The sequence below is a fragment of the Accipiter gentilis genome, chromosome 17 (genome assembly GCF_929443795.1).
Source record: "Accipiter gentilis chromosome 17, bAccGen1.1, whole genome shotgun sequence".
Classification (NCBI taxonomy): domain Eukaryota; kingdom Metazoa; phylum Chordata; class Aves; order Accipitriformes; family Accipitridae; genus Astur; species Astur gentilis.
In genome coordinates this window covers 14,236,207-14,260,868 of record NC_064896.1, presented here as the reverse complement: position 1 = coordinate 14,260,868, position 24,662 = coordinate 14,236,207, and the positions used below count along the sequence as shown (strand labels likewise).

Genomic DNA, 24,662 nt, shown 5'->3' with positions numbered 1-24,662 from the left:
TGCAGTCTGTCAGCCATCTGTACTGTCTTGCATTCTGTTCTCTATTCGGAGCACCACTATCAAATGTTGGTGATACAGTATTGCTCTCTTTGGAGACATCATGACTACACTATAAATAGTTTAGAGACATAAAACACTATTTCTAACAGTTGCCTTAATATCTGCTTTCTCAGAATGCATTAGGTTGTTCTGTTTCTCATCCAGTTTTGGTTCTCCATAGCTTTTTGTGGATATGAGAAAAGATTTTATTGGCACTTTCAGAGATGCAGAGCAAAAACTGCAGCCCAAGCACAACTTTATTCAACTTCTGCACCCTCCAAATCCTGGATGCAGAGGCCAAACTCCAGAGCATAACCCTGCAAATATCTGCACTGCAGTCACAGTGCATAGCCAGCCTGTTGTTAAACCAACTAGTCTGGTTACTAGCTGCAGTCACAGAGCAGGCCTACAGAGAGAGGTGGTGCAGACTGACCCATACTCCCCTGCCCCACACACTGAGATCACACCGCAGCCAAACCCAGCCTGGAAACTTGTGCTGTGTTAGCACAGCTCTGTACCGGAGCTCAGGAGCCCTCAGAGCCTTGCAGAGCGCTGGTTTACCTCTAGCTAGCTCAAATGTCAGCACATCCTCCACTCTGGCAGTATGGACCTCAACACAAACTGATTTGTGCCACTTCTCCCCACCCTTTTCCTAGGATCACAGTACACAAAGAAATAGCCCAGACCAGCCTTACAGTCCCCTTAGCTTTGCTTGCCAGAGGCCTTTCAGATGGCAGCACTGCCCTCTGTACCCCAGACCCTGGGGCTGTCAGGGGTCCCCCAGAAGCCAGTGCGTGCACAGCATGAGTCCCCTCCAGCCTGCAGTCAGACCCAGGACTTTTTGGGCTGCTCTAAATGGGTCCAGCTCTCTCAAACAAGTCAAAGGGGACTGCAGCACAGCTGATGTCACCCAGAGAGTTTAGCTACTGATTTGAGCAGTGTGCACTAGTTTCAAACTTCAGAGGACAGGTGATAGCATCTTTAGAAGAACACAGCTCAAAAATCCAAGTCCCTAATCAGGGCTTTTGTAGCTTGCCGAGTCATCCTCTCTTTTAGGAAGTGAGGAGAACTGGCAGTGAGACAAGAAAGCTCATACACACCTTAAACTCCAATTTTCTTTCTTCTAGGGACAGCAAAGCACTATAATGTTAATTGTATAACCAATACCACTTGACAAGTGATCAACACAAACCACAGAAAGTTACTCAATATCCATGTTAGTTTTCCAAACCAAGAGCTGCCTGTTCAAATATGATTTTTGAGTTCATGCAGTGGATGAGTTTATAACTTTTTAGGAAGGACTTGATGCTCTGCTTTCAGTTTGACTCCCAGACTTACATCACACTTCTGATTTCAGAACTGCAATGCTATAACCCATCTTCCTGTAAAAGAACAAATTTGCTGCCCTCCAGGAACAGATTCATAGCATATTTGTGCAACACAAAAGAGCTATCCCTGACCAGGGGTGTCAGAATTCTGGACACTGACTTTGGGTGTAAAATCACTTACCAAGTAGTGAAGGTGCCTTATTCTTAGAGCTTCATTTCAGTTTCATTTCTCAGTTTCTGTCTGAGGACAGTGTGGTAAAAAACTGTCTGATTTTATTATCCTGTCAGCCATATACAAAGGTGAGCAGGACTCACTTGACAATCAGACCGTAAAAGTGAATGTTTGCCATCCAGTACTCCCTGACAAAACCAGATACTTAGCATGCAACTCAGCAGAAAAGTTCTGCATGTTTCTAAAGACAAAACTCTGAAGAAGTTTGGGATTTTTTTTATAGCCACAGCATCTAATAAAGCTGCCACTGGAAAACCTTTGCTTTTCCCAGCTTGTGGCTCCTTTTCTGGAACAGCAGCAACAAAAATGCCTACACCCTTGTGTCCAGATCATTTTTTGTACAGCAGAATTTTTTGTACATTAAACAAGCCAAGCTGCAGGCGTGAAAGCAAGCTGCCAGAGAGGCTCCCAGCCACAGCATGCTTCTACAGAGCTGCAGTACTACTGCTACACCATCAGGAAAATTAACTCAGACATGTAAACATTTAGGGGGACAGGATACAAAACAGTTCTTTCAACAATTCTTTTCCCCTTTCTATATCTCCATTTATCAGACACTAGGTTCAAAGAGGGGCTTGGGGATAAAAGAATACAGGTCTGTTCAGTTCTGTGACTGAAGGAATGAAAAGAATGCAATACCATTGTCAAAATTTTCCAACTCTATTTTGGCACATCATCTCTCAAAACCAGTCCGATGTAAAAATTTCAAGCATGTTTAACTCAAGAACCTTTGACATCTAATGCACAGGCTATTTATCATAAATTGAGGTACTTATTTTTGGACTTCACCTTGGAACAGGAAAGAATGACTGTTTTGCCAGCACCAGAAGAGTTTATAAATCCTGCCAAAAGAATCAATATTATGTATTTCAAAGGTACCTTACATATACTGCAGAGATACCCACAACTCTGCAAAGTTCATTCAGCATTAGAGATGTGTATACTTTGAGCTCAATGTGAAATCGTCATGTTGGTAGCCACCAACACTTACCATATCTACATGAATAATTATTGGTTTTAAAGCCAATAATTTATTTTAAAAAATAACTAGTGTGATTTCTAATGTACTTTTTACATGTTAAAAAAAATTAAACTTTTTTTTATGTTTCTCCTTTGCCCATCCCTCAGTTCTTACACCCACAATGATACTACTAACTGCATTAACCCTCTGGAGCTCCAACAGCTATGGAGAATTTTTGCAAGTTTGCAAACCTGCAAGGGACATCCTTTGTACTGCTAGATTTTATGTATGAAAAGATAGCAATTTTGCACTCTCTCACTTGCCCCAAATTGTGTATTGCTCTTACACAGAAATTCAAATTAATAGGTGTCATGGGGAATTATAGGTCCAACAGTAAGCTGCATTCATAGAAGTCCTTTTACACTGTCTTTGCCTTTTAACAGTCTCAGACTTTTTCAAACATTTCAATCTCAGTCCACTGTGGCACCTTTTCACTGCCTTCAACTAAACTGATACGGCACCTTTTCCAGCCACACCTGTAGGATGTATGACTTCAGTGCTTAGAGCTGTTCAGATTTCTAACTGGCTTCAGAGCATGCAACACCAGCAATCACCATCTGTGCTACCAGCAGTGAAAGAATCAACACCTAGGACTACCCACACCTGGAAGTGGTGCTGACCCTGCTATGTCACTCTTGGAAAGCCTTCAAAAAAAGAGTCTCCCTAGCCAAAACCACAGGATGGTATCTTTACCAGCAGTGAGCCACCCACCTTAATACTTTGCCACTTGTTCTACACATACAGTAGTTAGTCCCTTCTTCTACCCACCCGTGTTTCAACCAAAACACTACCTGATTTTTTTTTTTAAAGCTTTCTATATACACTCAAACATCAAAATCCTTCTCCTAAATTTTTGCCACTCTTACAATACCTACAAATGGGGGAAAAAAACTGGCAACAAACCACACTTCATGTTGACTGCAAACCACGCTAAATGACAATGTATGGTTTCCTTCCCGTGTCCTGTCTGCAAGCACCTCTGTATACTTAGCCTGTAAAGACCCTAAGAAATAGTATTTTTGTTTGCATCTGCGCATCACCAAGTCTACGAAGATGCTATTGTAGACCTCCCAAGCCACTGGGAGAACACAAAAGATAACTTATTTTGAACTGTTACAGACTGAAAACTCCAAGAAAATTTGATTCTTCTATTCAACACCAATGATCTGTGTCATTTATCAGACTTGGGCTCCTTGAGCTTTATTTTCTAACCTTCCACAGCACTAATTCTATTCCAGTCAGGCTTTCATACCACCATTTGCAGAAGGTACCCAAGCACCCCCCCGCAAAAGTACTTTACCTGCCATAAAAAACTATCAAGTGCACTTCCATTCCTTATCCTCTTCCGCAGGTGGAAACTACAAGGGAAGTAAATATCAGCTATACACCATGCATTAAGCACTGAAAAGCCAAGGCAGCTTCTAGCAAAAGACTGGTGCTTTAGGTGATTTGTAAATACACAGTTCTTCAAACCCCAGTGATTTCATCATGCCAAAACCAGACCCACAAGCAACATGACTTATAAGAACAGCAGCATTGTCGCTCTTACAAAGAATGGAAGAGGTTCCTTGCAGCTGTCTTGCAGATTTCAAAGAAAAGTAAAATCTTGAGCTATATGCTGTTTTTCCACAAAATTGATTGCAAGGCCTTTAATTCAAACCAAAGTAGAAGGTCCAGGCATAAGTAGAGAAGAAATAAATGAAAAACAAAAGCCTTATTTCTAGCACAGTTATTTGTGGATCAAGCTGACTTAACCTGTCAAGAGTAATTGAGGTGAAAAAATTAGCTTTGTGTTTAAAAGGTTCACAGATACCACACTGAGAAAGAAAAAAAAAAAAAAGGGAACTTCTTCAGACAAGCAAAGATCCTTAAAAAGATCTGCAGACAGCATACATGATTCCAGATGACTAATACTGTAACTCAGAAGAAACACTCAAATAAAAATTATTCTCATGAATCAAAACAGTCTTTTCCAAGAAACATTTTAATGATGACAAAGTCACATATGTGTCACCTCTAAACAACTCTGTCTCCTTTCAGTTTTCTGTTTACCCTTGCAGAAGAACACGACATTGCAGACAATGTGGTTTTTAATTTTCTGAAGAGCAGACACTCTGTTTTTAGTGAACTAATTTCAATTGTATAACTGTCACACAGACTGTATGTCTATTACTACTCAAAAGAAAATAGAGGACAGTGAGAAGGGCACAGAATTAAAATTATTCTTATAAATTTAGGGCAAAACTGTCAGCATAAACCAATATGACTTAATTTTATATGACCAAAGAGCAATTTATGCTAGAAAATGGCACATAACTAGAGAAACAGCAGAACAAATCCTGAAAGTCAAAAGATCATTTTAAGCATCCAGATCAAGGGCTCTGATTTTCAATGTATGGATAGTTTAACTGCAGAGTAGCTTCTCAACACATTATCTACTTTGCAAACTTTGGAGTATAAAGAAAATAAGAACAAAGAGGAGAGGACAGCTAATTTTAGTGCTTCTGGGCTAAAACAAAATAACAACAAAGAACCACTGAACCATGAAGCAGGTTTTTTTTTCCAAGCTGCTATTTCAGTTACAGTCTTCCTCTCCGCAAGCCAGTAGTGGAAAGAAGATGCCAGCTTCTACCCTATCAGAGTAATAAAAGCACCTTATTTTATCCAGAGGGGCACATTGAGAGCTCTGAACTGCTTACATAATGCTTCTATAGATTTTGCTGCACCCAAAACGTGTATTATAGCTGACAGGATAAAACAGAATGATTTCTTTAATTTCCTTCTCTCAATGGTTGCCTTCCTAGTAAGAAGCATCACTTCTGCAAACTGAACTTGATTTGAGCCTTGCCCAGTGCATTTTAACAAATAACCTGAAAACTCATCCCTCTGACAGCTTGTTATATTACAGCACTGGACTGAAGCTTAGTCATTCTGAATTTTGAGCATGTGTGGAAAGTTTTGAGGACAGAAACAAGATCTTTGGATCACGGGATAATTCAGGTTCAATGGGACCTCAGGAGGTTTCTAGTCCAACATCCCACGCACAGCCAAGTCAGCTATGATATCTGACCATACTCCTTGGGCTTTGTCTAGACAAGTCTCTTCCGTTCTGTACGTGGAACCTCCATGTGGAACATCCAACCTCCCCTGCAGCCTCTTCCACTGCCCAACTGTCCTCATGGTGAAAGAGGTTTTTCTTACATTAAGTCTGAACCTCAGGTTTTCATTTATGTCCTTGTTTCTCTTCCTCCTGCCCAACTCCATCTTCTTGATAAACGTCCTTGTACATACTGGCAGGCTACTACTATGTGCCCTTGAAACTTCTCTTCTCCATGCTGAATAAGCCTAATAAGACCTTAATTGTGAGATTTTCACCTATCAGTTTCAGTTAACAATAAACGAGATACTGAGACAGTTACCTTCTCAAAAAAAGCCCAAACCTTTCAGCTCTTAAAACAAACATGTGGTCTTCAAAGAAACTATAATCATCTCACGCTAGTGGACTTTTGAACCCTGTTTTTTCTGAGGTAAGTTCCCTTTTCCGTAAGTATTTCCTCAGAATCACCCACCTTACATTTCCAACATCATCAGTACTACTCAAAGGCAGAAAAAGTTTCCTACAATTTAAGGATGAAGGGATTGGGTTTGGTCACTGTTTCAAAATAAAGGCAATTCAGAACAGTGGGCAAACATGAAGTTTCTCTCCTGAGTGGCAAATTACATTAATAAATTTGGGCAACCAAACAGATAACTAGAACAGAAAATGCTATGCTATCTTCATACACTGCAGCTACAGCAACATTAAAATATACTGCGTTAGGTTCATAGTATTGCTGTTAAAGTTCGCTCTTCTCTAAGGAACTACATGCTATTATTCTGCAAACCTTCACAAGAACAAATTACGCTTTCCAAGCATTAAAGACACATTAACATGACATAGGTCATGGGAAATTCAAACTTCAAGTACTTACTGAATCCAATAGATCAGAGACCAAATCAGTATTAGAATGAAGAAGAGGGTTACATTAACTAAAAATAAAGCTCTTTGAAATGATTAAGTAATTTTTCACTCACTACAATAACACATGTTCTAGTGGCTTAGATACCAGTGAAAGAGTCATTTAGACACAATTTCACTTTTAGGCATTTACTGGAACACATAGCGCTCTGGCCCAATTCCAGAAGATTTCTCAAATCCAATACAAAAAAAATTCATGTCAGCATGGGCAGCCACTAATAACCTACACCATATCACATGAACTGTAAGCTGCAACAAGACAAACACGGCAATACAGCAGCATATTTTAAAACTGCCTTCATTTTTTTGTGCTCTTCAACTACATTAAAAAAAAGACAACAAACATTTACTTCTCTCACCATTTTATTGACTGCATTATTAGCCAATTCATTCACTTGTCCCCAAGAGACAAAGCCAGTATATTTATTCTTGCTCATAAGTAAATCTTTAATTCCTTAAAAACATTTGCATTGACCTAAAATCTGTTACACTTAATCATCTTCAGCTTTACCTTACTTCTCAAATCAATAGGCCTAATCAAGCCTATTCTGCATAGCTCATTGTAAAACGGGATGTTTGTCAAATAACAACTAGAATATCGTTATCCAAAAACATTTTAGAAACTCAGTTGAAGCTACAACAGTATTGTGAAGCTAGCTTAAAAAACAAGAGACTCTTTTTTAATAGACAACACAAGGCTGCAATCTTGCTATTTCACTTTGGTATTAAAACCTGAAATTTCAGGTTTTCAAGATTTTTTAAAAACAAGATTTCAAGATATATTTAAAAACAAAAAACCCCCACAATTATCACAAGACTTTCAAGAAAAGCTTGTCTTAACACATGTACTCAGCTTGTCATGGATGATCACTATCATCACTACCTTAAATGAATCCCAGATATGTACCTTTCATATTATTAGTTTATGACAGCCATCAGAAACTGAGCGATCACATGGCTTTACAACAGGGTGGACAACTCCACTGGATATCGTAGAGCTCCACTGGATATTGTAGAGCTCCACTGACTTAAGTGCACCTCCGTACATCAACTTGACTTGACCCCAGAAACTCCTCCTGCATTTCAGGTCTCCAGTCAAAAGTACTACGGAGCTGTGTTGTCTGCGAACAAATACCAAAGGATTCTATACAGTAGACTTACTATGAAGAGTTATACTACAGATAGGAATGCTTGCTGGTTTTTTCCTTATCCCTTTTAATCTACTCTGTCCATCAGTGACCTAAGCATTGATACTTTCTTCTACTTAACCATGTGGGGTTTATCTCTCTTTCTTTTGTCAGCTGTTTTCTTAAGGTATGCTTTGAACTATGCTGCTGTTCCAAGACAGCTCACCTGCAAAGATCATTTGAAAACCTTGCACACTGGGACATGGCTTAGGGCAGAAGGCAGGTGCATAATGCTTTCCAAATCAACAGGGCAATGAGACAAGAGCAGCAGCATGAACAATGGATTCTTTGCAGCATCTAGATGGGAAGATGCACTTGGGCTTACTGCACACTCGGCTAATAAAATAATTTTTTACAGTCATCTAAAACCACTGGTGCATTCCTTCTGCTCTCCCAGGATCATGCAGTTTGCTTTGCTATGATTGGCAATGTGCTGGTCTTCAATTCTTCACACACCTCCATCCAGTAATGCCAGGGTTGAAGTGCCTTACAAAGACAAAAAGACAGGAGAGAAACTTTGGGGGATTTTTCTACATGTAACAGAGCTTATGGTTTGAGAAAGAGGTGCAGAATGAAACTATTGACCACTAAGCCTTTTATTCATTTCAGCAATTCCGGTGGCAGAATCTGCCTGGGGGGAGTGGGGGAAATGTGCTGCTACATTGCCAGAGGAAGGAAAAGATTATTTAAAAATCAGGCAGGTCAGCTCTAAAACTCAGCTGAAAAGTTTGATCCGGGGAAATAAAGCCCTACTGCATCTCACCTTGAAGTATTGCCCTTAGCTGAAAAAAGGATGAATAAAATGCCATACCCTCAGGTTTCTGCAGTATAGAAGTTTCTTCTCTCAAAAAACAGGAGGATGTATAGCATATAGAAAAAAAACGTCCTTGAGATAGTGACTGGCAGGCCTGAATGCTATCCCCCAGAAGGTCCAAACAGACCATAGACCTTAAAGAATTTTCAAATGCCAAGGACACCTGCTTATAGCCACTTGAACACTCCTTTTCCCCAAAGTTTGGAGAAAGTCTTTTCCCTGAGAAATAATACACTTTAGTATCCAAAAGTTTATAGCCAAACAGACATCTTAAAAAAGGTAACAAAGCTGTCTCTGCAGACCATCTCTCACGGGTGCAGGTCCAGCACTATGACAAATGTGAACAGTGTGACAGGCTTGTTTAGGTGTGCAGCACTGACTTCCCAGCAGCCACACCAGATGGCTCTCAGTAGGTCTACACAAGAACAACTCTCTTGGGCAAGAAAGCAAGAGAAAGAAACACGGGAAAAAACACAGAAGCAAAATAACTCACAAGGAAGCTTCAGCTAAGGCATCTGTAATGATTATGGTCCTGCATGAGAGATCTTTATTAAATAAATTACAACTGAAAGCAAATTACCTGACCTGTTGGGAGGTGCAACTCAGACAAATGTAACCATGGGTTTTCTAATACCAGTTCTCTACAATCAAAATATTCCTCTTCAATTATACCGAGGTATAACTAAATTACATGTAACAACACAAGCACACCACCTGTATTTTTACTACTTCTGACATCTGTCTTACCAAGAATTTAATTAAAAATTACTAAGTGAATGACATTAAAATAGCCTCATTGAAGAGCAAACTTAGAATTCATAGATTCATTTTTGTTAGCTCAAACATAAAACCAATTTAGCATCACCATTCCAAAAACATTCCATGTTTTTGATTCATTCTCTCCCTGAACATCAACCAACATACAGTATTGAATACAAAAGAAAATAAGAAAGGTAAATCCAAGCATGAATATTATTTGGTATATTATACATTTCTCTCAATGAATATATAAGCATACAATACAAGTGCATCACAATGAATCACATTTATCTAACATGAATAAAAGGATTTCAGAATTTGGTCCCAATTTCTCAAACTATCAAAATTGAGTGCTTAGCCCTATAATAACAAAAGAAGAGAAAGCAAAATGTTTCTCTTTCAGTCACAGGACTCAAAGAGAAAGCACATGCAGTCTCACTGTATGGGAGGAGATGTTTCTGAAGCATGTTACCTGTTGCCAAGAAAGGTAGCAAGCAGCAGTATAACTTGAAATCCCTGTAGTAACACCGTTATCTAAAAGAAGCTGTCAGTAAGTAAAGTGTAAGGGGGAGACTAGTGGCAAAAAAAGGCTGAAAGAGCAACCTGGAACGCGTATTTAATTTCAGCAGCAGTACATCAGTAGTCCCTTGCGTACTTAGCATTACTAACTTTGAAGTCCTCAGATGAAATGACTTTATTAGAATTCTCTCTGGCATGGCATGCTGAGCACGAACTCAATATAAGTGAATAAACACTCTTTTCTCACTGGCTTTCTGCCAATATGACTGCAAACGGAGGCCTCACGCAAAACCAGTCGTCCTTGAAGACCCTGAATACTGTCAGTCTTGGAGTACTCCTAACTCATTTGGCCACAAGACATTGTAGAAATCTCCATGTACCAAAAGCAAAACAGGACACTATACTGCGCTCATTTGTTGAAGAGATGGGGGTAAGACACGTTATCTCTCAAACATGAAAGACATTAAATTCACATCATATCGTATTTCATATTTCTGAACAGCTTCTCGGCTAACCTAAACCAATTGTATCTTAAGATTATTAAATAGCATCACTGTAATTCACAAATACCATCTTAATTATTTTAAGTAAAAAGATACAAGCATTTTGCTTTTCATGCCCCTCCAAGCAGTCTGTATTTCAGACTTGCTGTGGCAAGGAAAACCACAGACAGCAAATTAATCCTGTAACACTTAATGCAAACTGCTGAACCAAAAGCCTTCCATTATTCCCTTCCAAGTAGTCTTTCGTTTTATGAAGTTGCAAATCTCAACATTAGGTTCTGTTTAGGACATTTCAGTCTAACATCTAAACTGAACACAGAAAAAAATCCATGGAAAGTTTTACACCCGACCATGTAAATGCATTTCTACAAGTCTATATTTTTCTTAGCCTCAATTCTGTGTATTGCAGGTACCAGATAGAAATCCTGAGTAGAATCAGCAGTATCAAAGAGGAAAAAGTCTTAGATATATGCAATGAAACTTAAAAAGTGACTGTCATCACAGATTTCCAGTTTCTCATTTATTTCAGGTTGTTTCTATTTCCACATGATTTAATAGTCATGAAATAATATTTCGTATTCTTTTAAAACAGAATTAAGACTCAAACCACAACAGGTGCCATGAAACAGCAAAAGAATAGATTGTGAATTTTTGTTTTCTGAAGACTGATAACATCCCCTCCCACCACAACCTGTGACTTCCATTCCCAATGAAAACATTAGATTCACTGTGAAGCAAAAAATCAATCTGTGTGTCCTTAAGAAACCGGCATGCAGTTTCAAAATAATCCCTTCAAACACGACAAATTTAAATTTTTAAAAGACAAGTTGACACCTACTAGCTCAAGATAAGATCACTGATAATAAGACTTATGCTCTTAAATACCCATATCAGTGTGGGAAATAAGAACTGTTTTAATAAATGTTTTCCTTGTCCAACAATCCACTCAAGAAAATGAAACAAAGGGCAGGATCAAACAAAGGCTTTGGACCTGAACCAGTTCTTCATACCAGTATTCAAGACAGACCACTTAAGGTGAAAAGATTGCCTTTCACCAACTTCTCTAAATATAAGATACTGAGAAACAGATTTGCCTCACAAACCCACAGCAGAATCCCTTATATATCATGTTTTGTATTAAGCAAAGTAGTATCAGGGTAACCAATGATACTGTACAGGAAACCTCTGTATTTGACCAAGCTGCGAGCAGCCAACACAGGAAGTTACTATAATGCTTTCCAGACTTCAGTTCAGAAACACTTCTACCCTGCTATCTTTGTGCAGGCCCCAAAGCACCTTCACTAGTTATGGCTGTATGGTAAACTGCAACTTGGACCAGGTTTTGAAGAAGCTGATTTTGCAGAGTGTCCTGGTTTCAGCTGGGATAGAGTTAACTGTCTTCCTAGTAGCTGGTCCGGTGCTATGTTTTGAGTTCAGTATGAGAAGAATGCTGATAACACTGATGTTTGCAGTTGTTGCTCAGTAGTGTTTAGACTACAGTCAAGGATTTTTCAGCTTCTCATCCCCAGCCAGCGAGAAAGCTGGAGGGGCACAAGAAGTTGGGAGGGGACACAGCCAGGGCAGCTGACCCCAACTGGCCAACGGGGTATTCCATACCATGGGACATCACATCCAGTATAGGAACTGGGAAGTGGGGGCAGGGAATCGCCACTTGGGGACTGACTGTCAGTCAGCAGGTGGTGAGCAATTGCACTGCACATCATTTGTACATTCCAATCCTTTTATTATTGCTGTTGTCATTTTATTAGTGTTATCATTATTAGTTTCTTCTTTTCAGTCCTATTAAACCATTCTTATCTCAGCCCACGAGTTTTGCTTCTTTTCCCAATTTTCTCCCCCACCCCATTCGGGGGGGGGGGGGGGGGGGGGGGGTAGTGAATGAGCGACTGCATGGTGCTTAGTTGCTGGCTGGGGTTAAACCATGACACAGAGCTTTTTAATGACAACCACAGAAGATGAAGAATCAAAATGATACCTCTGTTCGCCAGCAAACACATTCATGTCACTTGTATTTGTCATCCACTGAGTTTTCAAGGCCTTACGATAGCATGAAAGCAACTACAGAACATTGCCTACCAGTCTGATGTGTTGAACTTACCATCCTGTTACTGATTTGGTATTGATTTCTTATTAGTTAGAATTAATCATATTTAATTTTAATAGGAATGTAAAATAAGAAATAGTTTAACAAAACTATACATATCTATTACATTTTACACATTTAACCATGGAAGTGTTAAGTTTGAAATATAGTCATAGGAACTTAGGAACTTTAGAAAATGTATTATGTGTAACCATAAGAATTCAAGTATTGTCTAAAATCATTTAAGTACAGAAACTTTGACAGAGATTTGTTGATCAGTAGTGTTTTAAGAAACTAAGGAAACTGTTATGGACACCAGTTTGCTGCTTGGAAACCCCTTACCCTTCCCACCTCGATCTAATTATCGAGGATTCCAATCAGTAGAGTTAAGTGAGATTAACCAATGATTGTTTTAACATAAGAATATTAATGAGATGGTGTGACGGAAGGACCAATCATTAGAAAGGTTATATTTAAGAAGAGACATAGTATGCATTTTTATGTAAGTGATGGTGAGAATCGTACTGCACAGAATCACCTGAGAGGTCAACTATCGGACAAAGTGAGGAAGACTATGGAAGACCACCAGAGGGCTTCTGAAGACCACCAGAGGCTTCACCACGCCTGCATAGCAGGACATTTGCATACGCTAATAACTTCCCAGAAATCTAATGGATATGTATAAACTTTCTCAGAAACTTAATGAATATGAATGAATAAGTTTAATATAAGGTGTATGATTTTGGTGTTCAGGTGTGTGTGGTTTTTTGAGAGGATTCACCTGCACACCCGGCCGTCAATAAAGAAGTGTCTGCTTATCTACACTAAATTGGTGTTTTCCGAGTTTTTCGGCAACAATCCCAGGTACAACAGCTGAGCCCAAACTATTCCCCCCCCCCACCCCGGGAAAGGCTAATGGCAGAACTTATAGGCTCACATAATGCCACAAACATTGCTTGATCTCAGCAAGCCTGTATGCAGCCAGGTGAAAAACTTCTGCTCGCGTGGTATCGCAGCAGCCTCAATAATCCAATCCACTGAGCAAATGGGAAAGACTTCAGTGACATGCACTGGAAGAGAAGAGCCATCTTCCTATATGGTTTTCATGGTAAGAAAGAAATACATTCAAACCAAGACTTTGAAACATCCACAATAATTAAAAACCTTGTAATGCTTTCTGTCTCACTTCCTGTTCTTATTTCCTCACTAAATCCAAAATTCTTGTAACCATGCTCCCAAAATTCACAAGCTTTTTCTGATAATTGTAAGCTAATTATTGTCTAAATTTTTATAAATACACAGCTATCTGCTCTAAAAGCGGGTGCTCCTTTTTTCATTTTAACTGCATTACCACAGTGAGTAAGGCATCTTTAGGAAAATCAGGATGTCTTCACCTTTTATTTGTAGTGCCTAAATCCTAAAAAGGGAGCAGCAGCAGATCAATTAGTCAAAGAAAAAAATAATCAATTCACTGTTTGATATTTCTGGAATTTACTTTTGTGCATTAAAGTCATAAACCCTTTCCCAAAACTACAGAAGAAAAAGGGGTTTCCTCCATCCAGACATTTAAAAAATCCAAACAAACAAAAAAAAAAAAAAAACACAACACAACCACCACCACAAAACCATGAGAACAGGGGATCAAACAGAGAAGACATGAGAAGGGAATAAAATTCAAGAATTAAAAATCATCTATGCTTTCGTCTGTACAGAGAGCAAAGAACTAAAGAACTTACAAAGTACTACATCTTGGCATATACAAAAGCCATAAAGGAATTGCGTAGTTACATGCACCTGCAACGTATCTTGTCATAGCACTTAATCAAATGTTAGATGACATAATATCTGTCTGGATTAAAGTGGCTGAAATCTATTAGACAAAGTTTGTTAGATGGCTTTCATCCCTTCTCCCCATAATCTCTTGTGAGGTCCAGCAGAGCCTGGCTTTTTTTTTTTCCCCCCTTTTTCTTTCCATAGAAATAAACTAAGGTCTCAGATTTTTCAAGGTTTTGAGTGAGTTCACACTTTCAAAGTGTGTATCCTGGTTTCAGCTGGGATAGACTTAATTTTCTTCCTAGTAGCTGGTACAGTGTTATGTTTGGATTTAGTATGAGAATAATGTTGATAACACACTTATGTTTTCAGTTGTTGCTAAGTAGTGTTTAGACAAAGCCAAGGATTTTTCAGCTTCTCATCCCCAGCCAGCAAGAAAGCTGGAGGGGCACAAGAAGTTGGGAGGGGACACAGCCAGGACAGCTGACCCAAACTGGCCAAAGGGATATTCCATACCATCACCATACCATGTGACATCATGCCCAGTATATAAACTGAGGGCAGTTGGCCATGGGTGGATCACTGCTCGGGAACTAACTGGGCATCAGTCGGTGAGTGGTGAGCAATTGCATTGTGCATCACTTGTTTTGTATATTCCAATTCTTTTATTATGATTATTGTCATTTTATTATTATTATTTTCTTCCTTTCTATCCTATTAAACTGTCTTTATCTCAACCCACAAGTTTTACTTTTTTTCTACCCGCCCCCCCTCCCCCCCCCCCCCAAGTTCTCTGCCCAATCCCACTGTGGGGGAGCAAGCGAGCGGCTGTGTGGTGCTTAGTTGCCAGCTGGGGTTAAACCAGGACAGTGTGAAATCAACTAGAAGTTGAGGCTGCAGGTAAACCTTGGCAACTTAAAAAAGCTGGACAGAAGGGATTTCCACTGAACCAATTACCAGTAGGAAAACTGGCTACTTAAGACTTGTTAATTTAACACTGAAGAGCACAAACATCATGCCAAACAATGTTCTGGAAAAACAAACACATCATAAGAACTCCTTACTGGCTCCCTAAGCACTTGTTACCAAGGAAGGGATTGTTTACATTAGGTCTGTATACACCTGGGAAGAGAAGGAGGAATGGGAAAATGGGACCTAAAGTGACAAAATGTAGAAGGTGGCATTTTTGGAACCATACCTCTAAGGAACTATCAATTTTTTTTCTCCCTGATAATGAAATTTTTAAAAATTCTTTATAAGGTTTTTATTTGCTTTTTCTGTGATTTAAAAAAAATGAAAAATGTGCAAGGCATCAACAGGAGCATAGATCTTAGCAATCTTTGTTGGTATCTGATTATATAAGATATACATTGAATTTATAGAGACCCCAGCAATCAACTGCCAAGGGACTAAGAATAAACCTTTAAGCAAGTTTTAAAACAGGAAACAGCTTAGCGTTTTTGTCCTCACAGGATTAGATGCATAATTTTTACTTTTTCTTCTCCTTCCTCCTGCTTTCACCAACAAGTTCTGTAGGTTGAATGCTGGGGCAAAGGCACAGGCTATATTAGACGATGTAAAACACACTCAGCGAGTTCAGAGAGAGCTTCTGCCTTTGACAACTTCAGTTTAAATTAGAGGCCAGTCAGCCAAAAGGCAAAGGAGATGAGCCACCAGCTGGGAGGACAAACAGGTACCTGTAATTTAGCAGGCTACCAGTCTTTGAAACTTGCTGTGTGCCATGGCATAGCAACAACTTTAAGCATCACAGCAGAAACACAAGTTTCTCTCTTTTCTGAATCTTCCATTAAACAGTAGCTTTATAATAACTTACAACATAAGCACCAAGGCCAGAAAGACTAGCAGGGCTCACAGCTTAAATGACTCATTGATAAGTGAAAGCTGGAAACATCAGACAAATGAAAACAAACACCATCACTGGCATAAAAGTACAAGCATTACCGACATTCAAACCAAATGCAAAATCCTTAAATTAAAAGCAGGGAGAAGCAGTGTGTGCGGGCCAGAACAGCACTGCCTCAGTGACTTTATGGACCCAGTGACAAATGAATTTGAAAGGACCAATGGAACAACTCAATAAACAGAGTTGGAACCACTAAGGTCTCTCCCATCTCATTCATCTGTAGTACACTACCCAGTAGTCCAGCGTATTTTCCAGCTACATAATGCACACTACCTATTAAGGAGTGACTTTTCAGAAGTAACAGTCTTCTTAAGGAGACCAAAAAAAAAATTAAGAACTAATGAAATCACTTCTACTAATACAAAAAAGTAAATAATGAAAGAAAGCATTCCATCAAAATCCTATGAGGGTAACTTAAATGATATATTTCTCCTTGACTAATCCCACCCCCCTCTTTTTTTAAAGATTCCACTGTTATAGAACCTGCCAATAAAATTCATCAACACAACAGAAAAAGGCAACATTTGCACCAGAATTTTCTTGACCTGAAGTTCTGGGGTCAGCCAGGTGAAAAAAAGAATTAATCTAACCCTAAATCATCAAGTGATTTTGCATTATTTTTCCATACATAAAAGGAGGTACCAATGAGTTTTCTTTGCAGAGAATTCTGTAAATTGATAGCTTTGTTCCAGTTCACTACAGTTTCTTATTGATTTTCTCTCGTTTTAGCCTGCATTGATTTGTTAATCCCTTCTCTGTAACAGTTCTAATGACATACTGAGAATGAAAAACTGCATGCTTTAGGGCCTTTTCCACCAACCTCTTGCTTCAAACCATATTTTCACTTGGATTTAGAACATGTCCATGCACATACCCTGGGTTAGACCCGACTCACCTTAAACTAGGAAGGATACCTTTTACATTGAAACCTTTCTGTTTAGGCTCCTCATGGATGAACAAGGCAACTGAAACGTCAGTGAGGCAGAACTGGATTTCTGCACTAACAGTTGTCAACTGCCAAAGTTGCTGCTCAGAGACTTTGTCTTAACACCAAGTACATTTTTTAAGCAATTTTGCAGCGTTCCCCACAGTTGATTAGCAGGCATTAACTGCATCATGCATGTGAATGGCACTAGTGAAAGCTCATGGCATTTGTTGGTGCAAAGAAATACTTCAGAGGAGCCACAAGCTGAATCACAAATTGTCTCTGAGCTCAGAGTGAGTTGCAGTCATGGTGCACTGTTATTAGAACAATCCATGCAGAAGGATGGGACCCAGTCAGTATTTTTAATTTAAGGAATATACTACAAGCATATGCAGGTCACAGAGTTACAAACTAGATAACACAGATTAGTCATTTTGCTACTCATTGCTCATTAAATACAGCTGCCAATTTGGTCTCATCGTTAGGGCTGACAGCTGATGCATGTCTGCACAAGACACGACTACTGCTGCAAGTAGTCTCCTTCCATTTCCCTGATACTTTCAGAGATCTCCAGGTGAGGTATTAATTCAGCATTCTAACTGCAACACACTATCAAATGGAAAATGAATTTATGAGTTATGAAGATTAAGACTTCACCCACACTCACACTTACAACACCTCAGTCATCACATGCTGGGTGGGTCTCCAGCTCCTGACTTGATCCCATGTCAGTCCTCTCCTACTTTACCCAAACTATAGGCAAATCAACCCTTCATGGTCTCCCACACAGATTACAAAGCAGCTTGACCCCTGGCTGCCACTCCAGTGCTACAGTACAACCCCAGCAGAGCAATTTTGGTTATTTTAAACCAACCCTCATCTGCAAAAATGATAATTGGAAAACCTCTAGTTTGTACTCACAGAGCATATGCTCTCTGGCATGCAAGACAGGGCAGGAGTTCTCCTTTGCTATTCACTTGGTGTGATTTGATTTCCCATCTCCCTTTCTGCAATGCCAGCTGCAGAGAAACCAGTATGGGTAATGGGAAGCACAGTGCTGAGAACCAATATAATCTCTTCCTTGCTTTCCAAAAATTACACACCTAGAGTTGGTGATGTAGGCTCTGCTTATAACCACAAGGAGAAGAGGAAAGTCAAGCTCCCCATCCTCTCACCTAGTGTTACATAGCTGAGTTTCACTTCACCAAATTATTTGTGATAAAATTGCAACTAGCTTATGGTTTTCATGGAGCAGACTAATATTTCCAGAGTAACTTATGTTGCCTAAAACACTGGTATTCCTAACTTCCAGAAATGACTTTGCTATGAGTGTTAAATATCTCTCTACCCAGGCCATAAGATATTCTTTACAAGCCACGGTCATGTCCTAATGAATAAGAAAAGCACAGAATAATTGGGATGGCTACCTAACCAAAAGTTGCGTTCGCATTTCAGTAGTTTGTTACTGCTCTCAATTTCCTGCTAGGAGAAAGACAGGGAGAACTGACTGACCCAAGTAGTAAATCCCATTTCTTCATTTCCTGGGATATACCTGCAAACTCCTCCCAGTCTTCTTGCAGCGTTGCCAAGATTATAGTGTTATTCTCCTACACAGGGCATGCAGATCACACAAACACACCTAATCTAACAAAGACTTTCTGTATTTTGTATGCAGACTGCAGTTTCCTTCTTTTGATACATCATCTTTGGGGTTTCTCCCCCTCCAATGACAATTTCAACGATTTGGTCTCTATTTTCATCCTTAATTGCAACTTCTTATTTGCACATTGAGTTGTACTCAGAACTCACTTCTCCATGGCCTTTGTTTTCTTTATTGTTACTTAAAATGAATTGATAAGCCAAGGACTTGACTTCCACTCTTGCAAAAATATTAAAGGGACCATGTCTACATTACCATTTTTATCATCTCATCTCCAAAACAGCATAACAAAACCAACCTGCACCACTCAAGGAAAATTCAACAATGCTATTTCTCAAAGGACCAAAAGATCAAGATCAACTTGTAAAATACACCAATTCATGACACACACAAAAACCCCCACTGCACTACTTGCTTACCAAGTGAGACAGTCCACATCACTTCAACTTAAGAATGAGGATAATTTAATTAATTGGTCCAGAAGGACCTCACAAACCCCTCCGTAAAAGATGAGCTGGCCTTTACCTCTCCTTCTATGGGGGTCTCTCCTCATGAAGGATCACTAGATGGACAGATACAACAGCATTAAACAAACATCCAGGGAAAGCAACACACACTAACTGAAATATAACACAAATAGTAATCTGACCTGTCTGGAACATGCAGATATCAACTACCTTTCCCTTCTAGTGATATCACGAGAGAGAAAGCTTAATGAGTAAAGGGCTGGAGTGGAATATGTAGCACCTGGGTTCTCTTCTCAGCTTTGCAGCTGACTTGCTGTTGGACCTGAAGTCACATAATTTCTCTGTTTCCACTCCCATCCCTTGTTTGTTTTCATTATTATCTATAAGTACTGCAAAGTAAGAGCCACCATTTACGATGAGTTCTTCAAGGGCCCACATCTGTTTCTGTAGCACAATTAGGAGTTTTGAGGCAAGCTGGCAAATCAAAGCACAAGGAACAGAGTTTACTGAAAGTTTGTTTTTCACACCACCAGTTCTATTGAACTACATTCTTGGATTATCTAAAAGTTATTAAGCTTGGAAAAGTAGAGAGACTTTTTTGCATTTACCTCCTTCCCTAACACCCAAAGCAGGTTTTTTTAAACAGCTTCTTGGATCAGTTACTACACGTATATTCTCAAACTCTGAGCAGTAAAATCTGGTTTAGGAAAGTTCAATTTGTTGTTTCTCTCCCACAAAAATGTAAACCTCGTTTTGACCATTCAGAATAAAGAACATAGCCACAAATATGTACAGTACCCAGTCAAACAACTAAGTATACAAAAGCCACACACACAGCACAGAGATGATGTACATATAATACTACCAGGTTATTTCTTTTAATACCCTTTAAAGTCTCAACTACAGCTTTACTTATGAAGAGGCCTCTAACTATTTTCCCTGAGAAGTCAAAAAATACAAAAACAGTTGTCATTTTTTGTAAACCAAAAGGTTCAATTTTTAATATTATTGTGTTTATATGTTAAGGTAATAAGAATGCTTATACATTAACCTATCAGTCATATAAGAATCAACCAATTAATTATCATCATAGCAGGTATCTTAGATTTGTCGTGTAGGTAGATGCTTAATATTTTGCAATATGAATGGGGAAAAAAGGGAAACAAGAATATACTAAAAGCAAAGCTACCTTTCAAATACTTAAACAAAAATAATGTTACAGCAACTGCCACTGAAAAGAGTGGCAATAAACTTTGACTGCAAAGGGCCATGAGTATTCATAATGGCATTCCCTGAAAAAAGGAACCACATGGAGGATCCAAACTAATCTGCATTGCACAGGACGAATGTACACACTGGGACGAATGTACACACTGGCATTATGGACCACAGTAGGATCAGGATAGACACAGCAGGTACAAGTTGCCACAAGTCTATCACCTATTTTCATTCCTGACACAATTGGCCCCTACATCCACCATCAAGATCTAAGTTGGGTGATGTAAAACTGAGGAAGGAATTAAGCCCAAGAAAACTCAAAAGTGACAGTGTGTCACAAATTTTTTTAATTTCTTAACTGAAATTTCAGAGATCCCTCCTCAGAAAACTGTAATCTAGCACAGCTTGCTTTAAATAGGGAAAGGATATGATGAAAACATGGCTCCACGTGAACAATGCTGCATAACCAAAATGACTGTACCCCTTCCACCCAGTTTAGCAAGAAACATTCAGCACTGCACAATGACTTCTCACTTGTTTATTGCTGCAGCAAATGTTTGCTGTAATGTGAATGACATGCTGAACATACCACAAACAGTAAAACAATAGCTATTAAAAGCAAAAATATCAAACAGACTGGAAAAGCACTTTGACAAGGAAGAAATATTAAACCAGGTCTTTGTAGCATTTGCTAAAAACAGAGGCTCATCATATTTCAGGTCATTTGTATTTAATTGTCCTTTCATCTGAAGAGCGGTGGATATGAATGCACATCAGGCAGCAGATGAGTCAGATGTTCTGAAGAGGTCCAATCAAGGACACCACACAACACAAGAGCACGGCATGCATAATGCCTCACACAACTAACTTCGTCTACAGCCTTGTTTCTTTTCAGTGCCTCGTCCTATTCCATGGTGGTTATGCACCAAAGCACTGAGAAGAAAATAATAAATAGACCTGCAGTCATGTTATTCAAAAAGTTTAAACACATGAGACTCCAGGAACCTGATGTCCACACACTCTTTTAAATCTGCCAGGAAGACATACTCAAATTAGTAGATAACTATCTAAAACTCAGGCTTTTGTTCTTCCATTGTTTCAGTTGAAAGAAAAAAAAAAGTGCTCATGTTTCACAAAGTCAGTGTTTCTAAATGAGTTTGTCAGACGAAGTCAAACTCACAATGGAATAGATCACTCACAACACTTCAAAAATCAGGTTTTGGAGTGGTAGACAGACACAGACATTGTATCAATTTCAGCACAAAGAAAGGAGAATCCTTGGCCTGTGGTGGAGAAAGCAGGTAAGCCAGGGGCACGGAGACAAGGAACAGCAGAGGAGGTTAAATCTACTGTGCTGTACTTGAGCTAAACCAGTGTGCCCTTTATATTGTCCTCTAATCCTTAGATTAGTTTCTCCATTTTGGTTTTAACAATATTAACTGAAGTGCAGAAACGATCAGCAGACACAACTTTGTGAAAAATTCAGTTGAATCATTAAAAGTGATTTGTAAAAATAGACCGTGGATAAAAATCATTAGTTGTAATACTCAACTGTTAAACTGGCTCTCTGCATTAAACATGCAAATTGGAATTGTTAATTCAAGGTAAACATGGAAAAGAACTCATCAGCTCTCAAATCAAACCTCGTCTCCATATGACAACAAATAGAAAAATGTATAGCCTGTGTGTAAACAAAAAGCAGCTCACAGTCTACATAGCCTATGTACTTGTCCTGGGTTCAGCTGGGATAGAGTTAATTTTCACAAGAAGCTGGGAGGGGGCAGAGCCAGGATAGCTGATGAGAACCAGCCAAGGGGATATTCCATACCATATGACTGAGGGAGCTGGCCAGGGGGAGGAGGGATTGCAGTGAGGGAACAGGCTGGGCATCAAGTTCCAGGTGGTGAGCCATTGCATCATGCATCACTCGCTTTGTATACTGTTTTGTTAGTATTATTGTTATTATTATTTCTTCTCTCCTTGTGTTGTCCTATTAAACTGTCCTTATCTCAAGCCACTAGTTTTTACATTTTTCTTCCAATTCTCGTCCCTATCCCACCAGGGGTGGGGGAGGAGTGAGCAAGCAGTCGGCTGGGCCTAAACCACAACAACACTGCAATTTAATGTATTTTTTAAGTATAAAGTCTAGCTCTGGCATTATTTTGAATCTTGAAGTGAAGCAAGTTAGGCTCTTACTATCTGCTTTTTCCTTTTCTATTCAACACAGCTCCTCTTAGGATACAAATGGTGCTAGCTCTTGATCACTCTCTTAAATCATCTTCATGCTGTTAGCTCTGCAAAGAATGATGCCTGCACCAGAATACTGCCATTGCTAATCACTCAAATCTGGTCTCTCATAGGTCTGTAAGGACAAACAGCAATGAGGGCAGCAGAATGAAGATGAGATTGTTTTTCTCTTCCTTTTCAAGCAATATATCTGAATGTATCCCTTTCCTTCACCTTCATGGATCACTTATCCTGCCAAGCATAACTTTCTCTGTGCAACAGCTATGGCTGCCTTGGCTTTGTATTGTACGAGGAATGACAGAACTACATACTTGAGGCATTACCCAAAGCACAGATGAAAAACAGTGTGAGACAGATTCAACAATGGTGTTCTCTATAGATATCTAATGACAAAAGCAGGGACACCCATCTCAAAATGAGTAAGAAAGTTGTTTGAGACTCAGTGGAGTCAACACTGACTAAACAAATTACTCATTAGTGCAGCATCCTGGGCTCTGAAGCCCCACTTCACATCCGTGAGTGCCCACATCCAGAGAACACTGATGATGGGAAAGGGTAGCGGCTGACTCTTCTAACAAAAGTCTCACCATGGAAGACTACCAGGACGCAGAGATGCAGTACATACATTGCAGCTGAAGCTGACAATCTGCACTTACCCCTTGCATTTTGACTGCCAGCCACCCCACAGGGACACGCATACCTTTTCGCTGGTTATCTGCTCAGGTGGGACCTGCACATTGCCCGCCAACAGGCCAATTGCCATATGCTGCCTCTCAGCTACTAAAAAGCCAAGGAAATGGTTTCTAGGCAGTACAGGTTGCACATTGTGTCACACTACAGCAAACAACTTGAGTAAAGTTTTCTTTCTGATCATCTTTATGCTTGAGGATAAATCATTTTGTACCAAATTAGCCATATGAAAAGGAAACCTCCAGTACCACTCAAGGATGTTATAAGGTACAGAAATATTCATTATATGCTTAGATAGCCTGAGCTAGAAGCTGTGGCATTATTATTTATTGGCTAGAGAAAGGCCATTGGCTAAACTGTTGGAGGGCTTCAGACAAAAGTAGCTCTGCTACTGGGCAGGGTCCCACCTCATCTGTTAGGCTGTATTGCAGGTGCAGCTACGTCCTGTATACATTGATATCTGAGAGAGCTTGGCATCTTCTGCTAATGGTACCTCTGGTTCCACCACAGAAAAATCAGTTTCTGAATGCAAAAGCCTTTTAAGAAATTTGAAATAATTGAATCATATTAACTTCTGAGCTTATAGGAAGAGCAGCAAGGGCTTGTGCTGCAGCATTTGAAAGTGTTCTATTAGGAAATTGTTCTGAATATTTTAACACACCCCACCCACCGCACCCCACCTCTAAAAAAAAAAAAAACCAAAAAAAAAAACCAAAAAAAAAAACCTGGGGAAAAAAATGGTTATTTTCTTCTTTACCTGAGATGCTCCATTTAGGCAAGGCACTGAAATAGGGATGTTACACAACAGCTCCAAGCGTTGTTCAGATGCTGTGCACACCTCCTGCCCATCAGGAACCACTGCGTGCCTTCCAAGTTGCCCATAGTCGGCTCTGCCCCAGGTGAATACCTTGCCAGTTTCTAAACACAAAACACATTTCAAGATTACTTATTCACTAGGTTCCTGGAACATCTGGATACCAATTCAAAACTAGAACACCACTTTTTAATGCATCTCATCTAAAGCTTCAAAAACCTAGTAAAAACTTACTTCGGGGAGCGGAATTAAAAATATTAAAACTAAAGACATATTATCATGTAATTCTATGCAGTTACTCAAACTTCATTAACTTGTTTTCTAGCAGAACAACATCTGTAGGGTGGCCTGGGCTATAAATGAAACCATGTCTGTAAAGCTGCATAACCTGGACATTCTGCATACAATATATACACTTTG

The 24,662-nt window shown here is 39.4% G+C and overlaps 1 protein-coding gene across 1 annotated transcript in view; it reads right to left on the bottom strand.

Moving 5' to 3' along the window:
- SERGEF (secretion regulating guanine nucleotide exchange factor) overlaps positions 1–24,662 on the bottom strand; it is a 169,315-nt gene that overhangs the window by 106,346 nt on the left and 38,307 nt on the right. The window contains 1 exon segment of the mRNA XM_049819954.1: positions 24,186–24,346. Coding sequence (XP_049675911.1) covers positions 24,186–24,346 — 161 coding nt within the window.